The sequence below is a fragment of the Cyprinodon tularosa genome, unplaced genomic scaffold (assembly GCF_016077235.1).
Source record: "Cyprinodon tularosa strain WSP-4 unplaced genomic scaffold, ASM1607723v1 ctg160, whole genome shotgun sequence".
NCBI classification, from domain to species: Eukaryota; Metazoa; Chordata; class Actinopteri; order Cyprinodontiformes; family Cyprinodontidae; genus Cyprinodon; species Cyprinodon tularosa.
The window spans coordinates 1,056,543-1,071,284 of NW_024038438.1; the positions used below are offsets into that span (position 1 = coordinate 1,056,543).

Sequence of the window (14,742 nt, forward strand, 5' to 3'; positions counted from 1 at the left end):
CTCCCGTGTCTGCATAGTCAGGAGGTAATTCAGCCATTCGAGTCGGGGACCAGAGACCCATACTAACGTTTACGGATAACAAATCTAGACAACCAGCATGGAAGATCCCTGGTCAACACTGCTAAAAGTGTGCATGTCTTTTGGGAATAAATTTATCAAGATTTAAAGAAATCTTAACATGTTCAACTGTCTCACTGCACTGGGACACTTATTCTGAGTAGAATCTACTCTAACGTCAATCTAATAAGAAACGCCAACCTGTCAAAAATATATTAAGAAAAAAAAAAAAAAAACTGCTTCATGTTTTTTTTCATGCAAGTCATGAAAAACACTGAGAGTGAAAGAAACAAGTTTTTTTTGGTACAAAATAACCTTAAAGGCATTAATGCTGATACTGGCACTTACGTTTTTTAGTTTATAAACCTAAATATAATTGTTAACTAGGCTTATTGACTTTTGAACTTTACTTGTAAGGCCATGTAGCAGTATATTTGCTGAATGGCTGGATATAGATCTAGTGCTTCTAGAACTCACGGAGGAACGGGGGGGGACTCCCTTTGTAAGGGGTATATATGACAGTGTTAAAAAACTGTAACTTGCCCTATAAAGGGTTAAAGAAAGATTAATAAGCTATCAGAATCAATTATTATTCAAAAATGAAATACTTTTCAGCTATATGCAAGATTGTCAGGCTTGATTAGATGAACACTTTTTGCAGCCTAGATAAAGAGTTTGTCAAAGAAAGCGTATAACGGAGTCAACTACAATCCCATTAAAAAGCTACTGAAACCTAGTGGAGAAGAGAAAGGCTTCAGGTCGTCTACTGTAGTTGAAGGTGGATTTGTTTTATGCAATATGAAAAGGCTGCTTTAAACAAAAAATATATTTTCAATTAAGAAAACTTGAGTTCATTAAAAGAATGTATGATCATGCAAAAAAATATATAGCTGGAAATAAAAAAAAATACATTTGAACATGGTTTTTCCTTAATTTAAAATGTTTTCTTTGATAAAACTTTTCCTTTTGAAGCAACTTTTTTTAAATTGAAGTAATGTTTTGTGTTTGGAACATATAATACATAGGAAATCTGTGTATTTATAATTTATTCAAAAAATATGTTGTAAATAAAGCAATAAAAATTATAAAAAAGTTTTTCAATCATTGAAAACTGTTTTGATTGCAAATAAGTACTAATTAAGACTCAAAAAATTAAATTTGAACACTTAAAATTTTAAATTTTCTTCTTTGATTGAAGAAATATTTTTTTTGTGTAACAAAAAAAACTAATTAATTTGAATTTTTTTTTGCTTTTACTGAATAAACCTTTGAAGAGCTTTTTCTTTTTTGATTGAATTATTTTGACACAAACATCCCACACGTCGGCAGGTGTTGAATAAAAAAATAAATAAATGAAGAACATGAGAAAGTTGTCTTTGACTGTTAATTCATAAAAAAATATATTTTCTTCATTTTGGTTTAATTGTATATCGATTGTCTGCTGCTCCACTTCATTAATTTGTATGATCCTGTGTAGAAGTTTTTTTACTACTAATATTATTCTATTATTGTTTCTGACAGTAAAAATAGCTTTTCATGCACGCATAATCTTTCTTCATCTATCATGATCGCAATCAATGATCGCATAAATATTTGCATGTCAGTTTGCACCCAACTTTCAAAAGAACTACAGGTGCTGGTCATAAAATTAGAATATCATGAAAAAGTAGATTGATTTCAGTAATTCCATTTAAAAAGTGAAACTTGTATATTATATTCATACATTACATACAAACTCATATATTTCAGATGTTTATTTTGTTTAATTTTGATGATTACAAATGACAACAAATGAAAATCTCAAATTCATCATATCAGAAAATTAGAACATTACTGAAGACCAATAAAAACAAAGGATTTATAGAAATGTTGGCCAACTGAAAAGTATGAACATGAAAAGTATGAGCATGTACAGCACTCAGTATTTAGTTGGGCCTCCTTTGGCCTGTATTACTGCAGCAATGCGGCGTGGCATGGAGTCGATCAGTCTGTGGCACTGCTCAGGTGTTATGATAGCCCAGGTTGCTCTAATAGTGGCTTTTAGCTCTTCTGAATTGTTGGGTCTGGTGTATTGCATCTTCTTCTTCACAATACCCCATAGATTTTCTATGGGGTTAAGGTCAGGAGAGTTTGCTGGCCAATTAAGAACAGGGATACCATGGTCCTTCAACCAGGTACTGGTAGCTTTGGCACTGTGTGCAGGTGCCAAGTCCTGTTGGAAAATGAAATCTGCATCTCCAAAAAGTTGGTCAGCTGCAGGAAGCATGAAGTGCTCTAAAACTTCCTGGTATGTGGCTGCGTTGACCCTGGACCTCAGAAAACACAATGGACCAACACCAGCAGATGACATGGCACCCCAAACCATCACTGACTGTGGAAACTTTACACTGGACTTCAAGCAACGTGGATGAAGTGCCTCTCTTCTTTTCCTCCAGACTCTGGGACCTTGATTTCCAAAGGAAATGCAAAATTTACTTTCATCAGAGAACATGACTTTGGACCACTCACCAGCAGTCCAGTCCTGTTTCTCTTTAGCCCAGGCAAGACGCTTCTGACGCTGTCTGTGGTTCAAGAGTGGCTTGACACAAGGAATGCGACAGCAGAAACCCATGTCTTTCATACGTCTGTGTGTGGTGGTTCTTGAAGCACTCACTCCAGCTGCAGTCCACTCTTTGTGAATCTCCCCCACATTTTTGAATGGGTTTTGTTTCACAATCCTCTCCAGGGTGCGGTTATCTCTCTTGCTTGTACACTTTTTTCGACCACATCTTTTCCTTCCCTTCGCCTCTCTATTAATGTGCTTGGACACTGAGCTCTGTGAACAGCCAGCCTCTTTAGCGATGACCTTTTGTGTCTTGCCCTCCTTGTGCAAGGTGTCGATGGTCGTCTTTTGGACAACTGTCAAGTCAGCAGTCTTCCCCATGATTGTGTAGCCTATAGAACTAGACTGAAAGACCATTTAAAGGCTTTTGCAGGTGGTTTGAGTTAATTAGCTGATTAGAGTGTGGCACCAGGGGCCATCAATTTTGAACCTTTTCACAATATTCTAATTTTCTGATATGATGAATTTGAGATTTTCATTTGTTGTCATTTGTAATCATCAAAATTAAACAAAATAAACATCTGAAATATATGAGTTTGTATGTAATGTATGAATATAATATACAAGTTTCACTTTTTAAATGGAATTACTGAAATCAATCTACTTTTTCATGATATTCTAATTTTATGACCAGCACCTGTAAATCAGACTTCAGATTTGGAAAGTCTTCTTAAAATTTTAACATTTGCATATCTTCCACCCATGAATTAGTGCCTTTTAGTCATTAGAATATGGTCTGCATTTCAATGAAGGGAAACATGTCAAACAACATTTACACACGCTGTCTGCTGAAATGCAAAAGTAAATCAATTTGCACCCTCTTTGTTGATCTGATCTCTGTGTACAAGCGTACCGGCGTTATAACTCGCAAACCTGAAGATCAGGCTCTTCTGAAATTCAAATAAATGAGAAACGCTTCATAAAAAAAGAGAAAATCACTAAAGTATTTATCTAATAATGAGGAAAAACAGCTCTTATAGAGAATGATGTACTATGTAGATCAAAAAAGCTAAATTTTAGAGCAATTTATGCGTTAACCAATAAAACTGTCATATGATTGTCAGCTGTTCTCAGTGTATTAATTCAGAGAATATATAGGGTAATGATTTAAATAATCCTCAGTCACTGCCCTAGATACATTATCCACACACTCTGATAACTCAACCCCCCCTGTCCATCTTCTTAACTGACTGTTTCTGCGCAAACACACACATCCACGCACAGAAACCCCTAAAAACTGAATGGACTCAGCTATGGAGCTGTTCTACTCGACACCAAAACCAGAGCATGGCTGTGATGAGTGTCTTCAGCCTGTCGGGTGGGTGGCTGGCTGGCTGTGAAACATGAGCCGCAGAGATTATGAGGAAAGGTCTGGGCTGGAGAGTTGAGACGGAAGGGGGGGGGGGGCAAAGGGTTCTGGTTGCTAGGCACCCAGATGATCAGAGCGGGATGCTGATTGGCTTATTTGAGCATGGAGGAACAGGTAGAACAGACAGGACTCAGTCATAAGCCCCCAACTCTGGACAGAATATCTTATAAAAAAGCCACTATCAAGAATCCTGATGAGTTTAGAAGAATAAAAGTGGTTTGAAACTAAAGGAGGGACTCTTATTTGCAGAAATCAAAACAACCGCCGAGCGACACAGCAAGAGGTATAAACTTCAAACAATACAACAAACGGGGGATGAAGAAGGGCTGAGAGAGAAGGAAGCATCAGTGTCTGTCTGCACAGAGAGAGAGAAGCTGGAAAAGCCCAGCAACAAGGCATGCCTTAAATAGCTAGACGCCAGGACATAACGTGACTCTGGAGAAAGCCTGATAGCTCCCAGCATGTGTTGTGTTGCATTTAACATGCATAGATGTTGTGCTGACAGCTAAATTTAAGTCATATGTTACAAGGCATGACCCTCTGAGGAAGGCTTGCTGTGTTGTTGGTAGCTGCAGGAAACACCAACCAGGCGTCACTATCCTCAAATGCTTAAGTTAACGGTTGGTTAAAAAAGATAAAACCATCACTAGACATTAGCTGTTGATATTATAATTACCGTCTGCATGGTTTTATCAACTTTGCAGGAACACAGGTTTATAATCTGAATGAATTCGTTGTTGCAGCTTGTCATGTGATACTTTTCGTGTTTTGCAGCTTGTCTTACAGCCTCTTTGGCTTTTGTTCCCCAGAAGGAAGCCTGATACGGTAACAGGCTAATTAATGTGTTCACTGAGAGCCTTTCAAAGACGCCACAAACAGCTGCTGTGGACCGGTCATGGCGGGAAGTGGTGTCCAGGTTACCGGAAAGGGAGAAAGAAACATGAAAGGAATTTTGTTCCATTATTGCTAAAAGCAGAGAACACATTTGTTTGAATGGAAATTAGTAAAAAATACAGAATATAGAAATGAAACGTCTTCATTAAAAAATGTTTTGAAAGTACTTTGTTTTTTCTAAATTGATTTACAGATGTTATATTTTTAAATTTTATTAGTTTGTTTAATTATATATATATATATATATATATATATATATATATATATATATATATATATATATATATATATATATATATATATATATATATTTTTTTTTTTTTTTTTTTTTTTTTTTTGTTTGTTTGTTTTAAAAATTGCATTCTTTTTTTTTTTTTAAATAGCATTTTCCAGATAAAGATTTTCTTCACTTCTGGGAGTGGATTTCCTCACTTTGTATCGCATGAGGTGAGGAAAATTTGATTTGCAAGACATATTTTTTAAAACAATGCGATTCAAAAAACTAGAGAAGAAAAAATTAAATGTGGGATAAAAAAATTTGAAGAAAAAAAAAAGTTTTAAAGAATAAAAATGTTAGAAATCAATATATATTTAAAAATAAACTAATTATTCAAAACAAAATCAGAGAAAAGAGCAAAACATTGTTTTGGTTAAAACATTTTTTAAATATTTTTTTTATTTCCATGTTCAAATCTTTGCAACAATAATGGAACAAAATTCCCTCCATAAGGAAAGAGGCTGGCATTGGGAACAGGAGAACAGAACAAGCTTAGATACGGCGATCAAGCCGTCCGTTTGGCTGAATCTGTGGCAACATTAGCAAACCGTCCCAGAGTTTTCAATAGCACCTATAGCCGGGCAGCTGGTGGCCAGATGATACTTTTAGGGTCGTTGGGGAAAAAGCTGAAACATGATGGGATGGGGGGGTGGCTTAATCCACTCTCTCACGCTGCAATGCTTTGTCTGCCTCCATCTTCACCGTCTTCCTTTTCGTCTTGGTCCAAAATGGAGCTGACAGCTCACGCTTCAACCTTCTCTAACCCACTTACTTTATAAATTTGTTCCTCCCCCCACTTTTCCATCTCTCTCACTCTCTCTTTTGCAAACGGATCCATCTGTGACTGAATAAATAGAGTCATTGTGCCTTGTAAGCTCTGCCGGAGCAGCAGAGATGGATCATTTTTACAGAATGGATGTAGGTTATCCGTCCACAGAAAGAGTTATGTGAACTGCTGGTAAAAAAGGGACAACTTACCAAAAAAAGACATGCAATTACTGCAGACGAGATGTCAAACTATACAACTAAAAGAAAGTGACAAGGGGGAACCAGATAGACCTTTAGAGGAAGGAAGTTCAGTAATGATTCAAAGGGCTTTCCGTAGCTGATGCCACTGAGCGGTGAGGCAGAGAGGCATTTCTAAGAGAAGAGAGCTGAATATATATATGTGGACATACTGCATTAACTGTATATATCCACCCCAGCACCTTTCCCGCCTTTTGGCCCCTTCTTTGAGCCAATGTGAGATGTGAATTTCTCATCTGAGAGATTAATAAAGTCAATAAATCAATAAAAAGCTGGCTGAAGGAAAAAAGAAAGCCCAACAGAAACCTGGGTGGCTGCAGACTGACACACAGAAAAGGAGGACAAGCCTTCAGTAGAGCAGAGGCAAACTGAGACCTAAATACAGAAGGTCCTGCAAGGGACTAGTCAGAAATATCTCACCTCCTTCTCAATTTAGATGGAAAAAAAACAAATCCTCCAGCACTGAGGAGAGACAGGTCCAGTATTTTGTAACCACGGATCAATACATCACCCACTGTACATCCTGCCTGCCCTCAGCAGCATGCTTCACGCACAGAGGACAGTGAGGTTGGAATAGTTTGAAGGCAACAGGATACTGCTAGAAATTCTTAGTAATTCTCCTTAATTTTCCTTCTACTTAATTCAACTAGTTGAACAAACATCTCAAACCTCTTATTATTTTTCTTCATTACAATTTAGCAAAGTACAGAATAGCTGCAAAAAGACATTCAAATATCCGTTTCCTTCCAGAACTTAAAGACAGACCTGGGGGCGGCTCCAATGCTCTGTCCGCACGGAGACAAAAAAAAAAAAACACACTTTTTAAACAAGCATTAAGAAGACATATCGAATCTATTGTGGACAGATAACTGGTCCTCATTTGAATAAGCAGGAAAATGGTGAATATGTATATCTAGAGAAGTCCCAAAAGACGACATTACATGAACGAAGAGAGACAAGGTCAGCATGTAATCCTACGGAGTCCCTAAAGGGACATGGAGGGAAAAAAGAACTTTTGCAAGATCCCGCAATACTTTTGCAAGATCTCGCAAAAGTTCTTTTTTTCCCTCCATGTCCCTTTAGGGGCTCCGTATCTCTGTATTCCAGCAGCAGATCATTTCTCCGATGAAGGGTCTCTGTGACTGGGATGTGGCAAATCAAAAGAAGTTGGACAGTTTGGGAAAATGAGAATGAGTCGGTTTATAACTATGTTCTAAACCCTGATAAAGCAAGTCATTTTATTCATTTATAAAGTATAAAGAACATTTTGCTGCTGTTTATAACTTTTTCTAATTTCCATACTGGCAGCTTTGTAAAATCAAAAGCAATGAACAAAAAAATATAAAAATAACTAGAATGAAATAATCTTATTATGTTGGCTGTTAAAACAAGCATTCTGCAAATATCTGAGATAAAGCTATCAAGCTGTGGTTTTCTCTTGGGACCCTTTAAAGTCCTTCATGATGATGAAATGAACACAGATCCAGGGTCAAACTGTTGCAAATGACTGTGATGATTCAAACTCACCCTCAGTGCTTCGATGACCAGATCCCGGGCCTCCAGCTCTCCTTCCATGATGCTTAGCAGTGTGAGCAGCTCCGGCTTGCTCAGGTTATCCATATTGAAATCACATTTCTGCAAAACAAGCCACAGAAAAACAGTCACTACTAGTAGACTTAATACAGCCAAGTCAAAGCAACAGACCCTTCTTCTGCTTTCTAAAAAGTATTTAAAATTGCACAAATAGAAAAGAATATTGGGGCCATTGTTTTACTTTTTATTTTCATTACAGAATTACAATCAGAACATACTGAGTAATTGATCAGGTATTTTAAAAGTATCTATTTGATCGAATAAAATCATGAAACATTTGCCAATTTTTGGGCTGTAGGACTTAAGCCAGGGAGGTATAGATTAAAATCAAATCACTGATTATTCCCTACCAAATCCAATATATCTTTTTTTCCTTTTTACTTAAGTTTGATAATAAAAATGACAAATGAAAAACATTACTTTGAAAAAACTACTTTCACTGATCACGTCTGGGAGGGGAGTTTAATCTAAAGGGCAGCAACTTTAAAGCTGTGAAACATTCTGGTAAAACAACCAGATTCCACAGCAAACAATGAAAGTAAAACAAACTGTCGGTGGGTTCCACACAGTCGGCTGGTTCCTCATTTCAGAAAACATTTAAGAACAAAAAAGGTGATGAACTGATGTCACCCTGAGCTACGGAAGCCAAAGGAGGAGATTGGTTAAAAAAAAAATCCTGATTTTCCAAAAATTTTATCTTCATACACAAAAAAAAAACACAAAAAAAAATTAATTGATAAAAATCAATAAATCCCCAAGTAAGGCTTATTTTCTTCTGCCGCTATGGGTGTTAAAATGAAAAAAAAACAAAAAAAAAAACGTTCTGTTTTCATTAGACAATATTGCTATGAATTCAAAATACTGACAAATGGCTCTTTGACATAAAATATATTAATAGGCAAACATACTTTTATGATTTACTTGTATATAACACTTGAACACCCCCAGCCATTGGTTGGCAGCGTATTAGAGATAATTATTTTGAAACCGGTCTAAGCTGATATCTTCAATGTTTATTTCTTCCTCTATTTGCACGATAAAAATGACAATGATAACAAATGTTACAAATGTGCCTATTTAAACAAAATGAAACATTTATTAACAAATTACACATAACGTTAATAATGATAGCTAATTAGAGAGCAGCAATGGAAAAAATGCTATCAGCGAAAAACATCGGCTGGCGGATGTATCATCTTTCTCTAAAGCGTACCACCGGCTGCAGAGCAACAATGAGCCGTCTAGAGATGTCCCGATCCAGGTTTTTGCACTTCCGATCCGATACCAACATTGTTTTTGGACTTCCGATCCGATACCGATACTGGCCGATACCAGCCTATCCGAGCATGTATTTAAGTTTAAGTTAAAGTATTTAGCATTAGTTGTAAGACTCATGTTGAAAAGGGTTTTAGTACTCTTGAAAACATCTAGCCAGCTGAATTAGGTGAGATTGAATAAAACACAATGCTTGGTAACAACAAACTTACCTGTTTATTAAGAGATAAACACAAACTGGACAAAATTATGAATAGCAATCTGAAATTGCACAGTGAACAGTAAAACCGTAAACAGTTAAAGGTGCAAGTATTACTGTAAGTTTTAATAAAAATGCAAAACAGGGGAACACTGGCGCAAAATAGTGGAATGGAGAGTTTCAATCGGCGAAACTGGAAAATACGGACTGGGTTTTTTTTTTTAAACTGGATCGGCAGTCTGGATCGGCATTTTACATGCTTTGCCGATACGCATTTTTTTGCCAATATCGGCGGACAAGACTAGAGCCGTCTTTGAGTTTTATTATTTTAGAGCTACATTATTATAAAAATCTGAATATATCTTTGTGAAAAATGACCAGGGATGGTAATTACATCATAACTACATTTTTCACAGAAACGCCACTACCTACACTCGCCTACACTCACAGAACTCGCCGACACTCACAGACACTCTCATTCACACACACACACATGTGCATGCGCACGTAGCACCTGTAGCCTGCCAAACATTTGTTCATTACAAGTTTCCTCTTTACCGCGGCTAGCGCGAGAAGACACACACGCAAAATAGTATGTACATTCGGTCCGAACATTCAGTTACTCACCATCTTAGCGAGCAGCGCGGTACCAGTTGTCTCGACACCGTAATCCACACGCATTGCAATAACCCCCACGTTACATTCAAACATTCCGCTCTACTCACATTCTGGTGCGTCAACAATTAGGTCCGGGAGGAAACCAGAGCCTCTCGGAACCAAAGTTCTTATACACTGATCTGGCAGTGGAGAGAGCTTTTGGCACCCGGAAGTTGAATGTTTTGGGGAAAATATTATTGTATTGTTGGATTGCAAACATGTATGAGTGTAAATATTGTCTGTGTCATTTCTAGTATTTATATTGTTGGTTTGGGAATATTATGATATTTTGTATGGGGATTTAAAAATGTGTTTTTAATACTTTTTGTAACATTATTTTCCTATCGGTTGATTTCTGAGCCAATTAGATGTAAGTTGGAGATTGTAAGCCTTTTAAAAGGGCAGGGCTTTTTCATTCTAGAGAGAGAGGGTGAGCTGAACACATACTTGCTGCGAGGCTGTGTTTAAGGGAAAAGTAAGTGCAAGGAAGTTTGTATTTAAAGTCTTGGTTATAGTTTATATTTTGTGTTGCCTGATTGAGGCCGGTTTTCTTTTGCGTTTATTCAGTTTTTTTGTTTCTCATATTTTTGTATGCTCACTTCCGCACTGTAAATAAATACGCCCCCGTCTTCACGATATTTTCAGTTGCCTAGTTTCCGTCTTCTTTAACCTTTATTGGTGAGGGCCAGTCCTGACATGAGCTGGGGGTGGAGAAGCCCCTTTCTCACAAGTGGTGTTCAGAAGTGGTGACAGTGGCGCCTAAGAAGTCTGGGAAGAAGACGACGACAACAGGCAGACGGGTTCAGCCCAAACGAAGTATGGCGTATCGGCGTCTACCCCAAGACCCTGTGGAGGAGTTGACAGCCGAAGAGGTGGAGGAGCATGATGCTGGTGAGAAGACCGGAGGAGCCGTGGGCGGAGCCATGGGCCGAGCAGATGGTGCGCCGCAGACCCTGGACATGACAGCGCTGTACAGCCTGCTACAGAAGTCGATGCTGGCCCAGCGAAGTGAGGCGCAAAAGCAAGAATTGAGATGGCGCAGCGTCCAGATTCAGCTCAACAATGTGCACGATGAGCTGGAGAGAGAGCGACGAAAGGCAAGTGAGGGGCAGCATCAGCAGCCAGATGATGAAGGCGATGGGGCTCTGCTACAGCTGAGACTTCAACACAACCCAGTGGGGCCACCGCCAGGTTTCCAGGTACCTGCAGCAACACCAGCAGCAGGGGCACCAGCAACAGTGGCGCCAGCAGTAGAAGCTCCCGCACCAGCCGCCGCACCACCACCAGCAGCAGCAGCAGCAGCTCCAGCGCCAGCAGCTCCTGCACCAACGCAGCCAGCAGCACAGCAAGCAGCACCACCCTCTGCAATGGGTCCAGCCACACTGACTCCTGTGTCCTGGACGAGGGCAGCAGTGCCAAAACTGGAAGAAGGAGACGATATTGAACAATATCTGACAACATTTGAAAGACTGGCCATGGCCTACAGGTGGCCGAGGGCAGACTGGGCCATCTACTTGGTCCCGTACCTGACGGGACGGGCCCGTGCAGCCTATGTTGCGATGGACATGAATGACACCTTGGACTATGACAAAGTGAGGGCAGCAATCCTCACCAAGTATGAAATCAACGGCGAGACGTACCGGCAGCGTTTCCGGGAGCCAGATGTGCGAGCAGAGGAGACCCCTCGGGAGCTGTACAACCGACTGATGGACCTGTACAAGAAGTGGGTGAGACCGGCAGGAAAGACTGTGGAGCAGATTGGAGAAATCCTCGTCCTGGAGCAGTACCTGCGCACCCTAGCTCCTGAAATCCGGGTCTGGGTTAAGGAGCACAACCCAGCCACTGGCCAGCAGGCAGCTGAACTTGTGGAAGCGTTCCTGGCAGCTCGACCGGGTCCGAAGGTGTTCCGGGGCCAGAACTACAGCTGACCAGCCAGCAATGGTAAGTCTGGGGTTCCTGGTGGGGGAGTTGGTCCTAGGGGGTTAGGTCAGGTTAGGCCACAGCACCACACCTACACTTCCCCTTACACCCCATCACCTAGGCCTCCTACACGCCCCTACATACCATCGCCTAGCAAGGGCGTAGGTTTGATTTGAACTTTGGTGGGGACACTATTGGTCGGGTGTCATTGGTGCTATGCAATATGCATGCCCTTTTTTATGCTCGATGTGGGCATCCGTACTGATAAGACGAATTCATTGTTAAAAGAGAAAAGCATCATTTTGCTACATTAATAAAAATTTTATAAGCACTACACTCATTAGATGCTGTTTATCAATGTTTGAAGTATCACTGGCTCTGATGAATGTGGAATTAGGACTGTTTTCCACTTTGTAAATGGTTTCATTTGCATGACTAATAGAGAAGGTAAATACAGTATTTTCTTTTGAAGATATACAATTGTGCAGAGTAAAACCCCACTCTTATATTTTACCTACTATTCTCTCTCTGTATCCAGCAAAATAATACATTCATTAAAATATTAACTTCACTATGAAAGTTGAACATCTGGGCTGTAGTTACTCTGTATAGCCCATTTCATGTATTTTATCTAGGGCTGAAAAAATGAATCGTATTAATTGATTATTTCAATAATCGTCAACTAATTTAGTATGTGATTAATCATTAACTGGTGAATGGAGACTATAAAACATAATATAAATGTAAAATAAATGTCCCTTTCCCCTATAGAGCAATCAACTTAGATCAGTAATTATACCAAAATTGTAAAAATACTATATATATATATATATATATATATATATATATATATATATATATATATATATATGATTAAAAAAAAAAATTTTCGGCCAATATTCTCCATCCAGAACTCCTCATGTGGAAATATTTTAGTTTCACCTGGTTTATTTAGACATCACCTGAAGCACTGAAGGGCAGCTGCTTCACCTACAAGCTGCCCTGCACAATTATTACTGGATATCTGTGTTTCCTATAATGGTAAATGGCATGTACTTATATAGCGCCTTTATTCAAGTTAGGAGACTTGACCAAAGCGCTTTACACTACATTCATTCACCCATTCACACACACACACACACACACTGATGGTGGCAAGCTACATTGTAGCCACAGCTGCCCTGGGGCTCACTGACAGAAGCGAGGCTGCCGTACACTGGCGCCACCGGGCCCTCTGACCACCATCAGTAGACAATGCAGGTGAAGTGTCTTGCCCAAGGACACAACGACAATGAAAGTCGGAGTCGGGGCTTGAACCGTCAACCCTTCGACTACAGGGCAAACTCCTCCATCCAACGCCACTGTCGCCCCTAATCATATAATGTATAAGTGCAATTTTAATAGTAAAGGATTAAATGTAACACAACCTTTTATCATTGTCCTATATTGCTTACTGTCTGACTGTTTAAATAGCTCCTTACTGTATGTCTATTTTCTTTTTTAGTGGAATCATCTACAAACACAACACTAAGAATGAGCCTAATTGTACCGTATTCAAATATAAAATAATTTTTAACAATTATAAAAGACAATATAACACTATCTTATCTGTAATTTAACATTATCCAAAATAAACAGCCAGATTCAAGCATTTTTACCAGACATTAATGTTTGTACTAATTTACTTATAGACTGTGTGGAAATCTATGTAAGATAAAATCAATGTTTATATTCTTCCTTTGTTTGTTATTGTCTTTATCCTATTTCTAGAAGTATAAATAGTCAATAAAATAGAACTATTATTATGTGGAACCCTAATTATGCTTTTTAAATGAAAAACAGCATATGTTTAGGCCCCATTTCTTGTTGTTGTACTCTATAAGAGAAATAACACCTGCTAATAATTATACCTGAACTTTCTCAAAGAGTCATAAAAAATGAAAACAGTAATAGCAACTAAATATTGGTAAAAAGGAAACCCTCACATTTTCTTTTTTAGTTGGCTGTGGATAAGAATCAGAAATGTTGATGGCTTACAGCCTTTATTTGCCCATTTTGTGTCTTCAGAACTCCTGGCTGACTCAGAATATTTCGCTTTATAAAAGAAAAAAAAAGGTTTTTGTTTTTTAGTGTACATGATATTCATTTTTTTTAATTGGGACTAGTTTTGTAGCCTAATATTTATTGTAGTAACCGCAGCATTCTAGTGTGAATAAATTTTCAATTTTGTGCTCCAAGCACGCCAGGACTAGAAAACAGCCAATCAGAGAGAGAGAAGGCGGAACCTAAGGCAGAACAACCAATGAGAGTGGAGTTAAACAGCGCAGCACAGCTCCATGCGCTGCTACATGAAAGGGACAGGAGAAACCAGGCAGAGGAGCAGCAAGAGGAAAAGAAGCCACTGCTGCAACAACTACTGCTGTAAATTATAAACATGTTGCTCACATCCAATTATTGGTAGGGACAATTAGGTCGGTTCAAAATTTTGGTAGGGACATGTCCCTATGGTCCCTATGCAAACCTACGCCCATGTCGCCTAGACAACCGACACCCGCAACTACCACACATAGGCCGCCTTTTGCATGCCATAGCTGTGGTAAACCTAACCACATTGCCAGAGACTGCCCGAACAGGAAGCCTCAGGGGTCCAGTTTTTGTAATGTCCCGAGAGCAGATGATGCTGTATCCAAAGTGCAGACAATTCCTGTAACAGTGAATGACAAGCCCACATTTGCGCTACTTGACACTGGCAGTACACACACCCTAGTCCAGCCACACCTGATTGATAAGTCAGCTGTATTGGTGGCAGAGCAGCTTAGGGTGTGTTGTGTGAATGGAGACGAGCATGTGTACCCTGTGGTAGATATTTGTCT

General features: G+C 39.0%; 1 protein-coding gene across 2 annotated transcripts in view; it reads right to left on the reverse strand.

Annotated features, from left to right (window-relative positions):
* Positions 1-14,742, reverse strand: part of cttnbp2 (cortactin binding protein 2) — a 105,503-nt gene that overhangs the window by 72,007 nt on the left and 18,754 nt on the right. The window contains exons 1-2 of one of the 2 annotated variants that reach the window (XM_038280500.1): positions 8,253-8,275; positions 7,753-7,860 (exon numbers count right to left, since the gene is read on the reverse strand). In XM_038280500.1, coding sequence (XP_038136428.1) covers positions 7,753-7,845 — 93 coding nt within the window. In that variant the 5' untranslated portion in view covers positions 7,846-7,860; positions 8,253-8,275. Of the gene's footprint in view, positions 1-7,752; positions 7,861-8,252; positions 8,276-14,742 lie in introns of those variants that run through there. The other variant, XM_038280499.1, reaches the window with a different exon arrangement.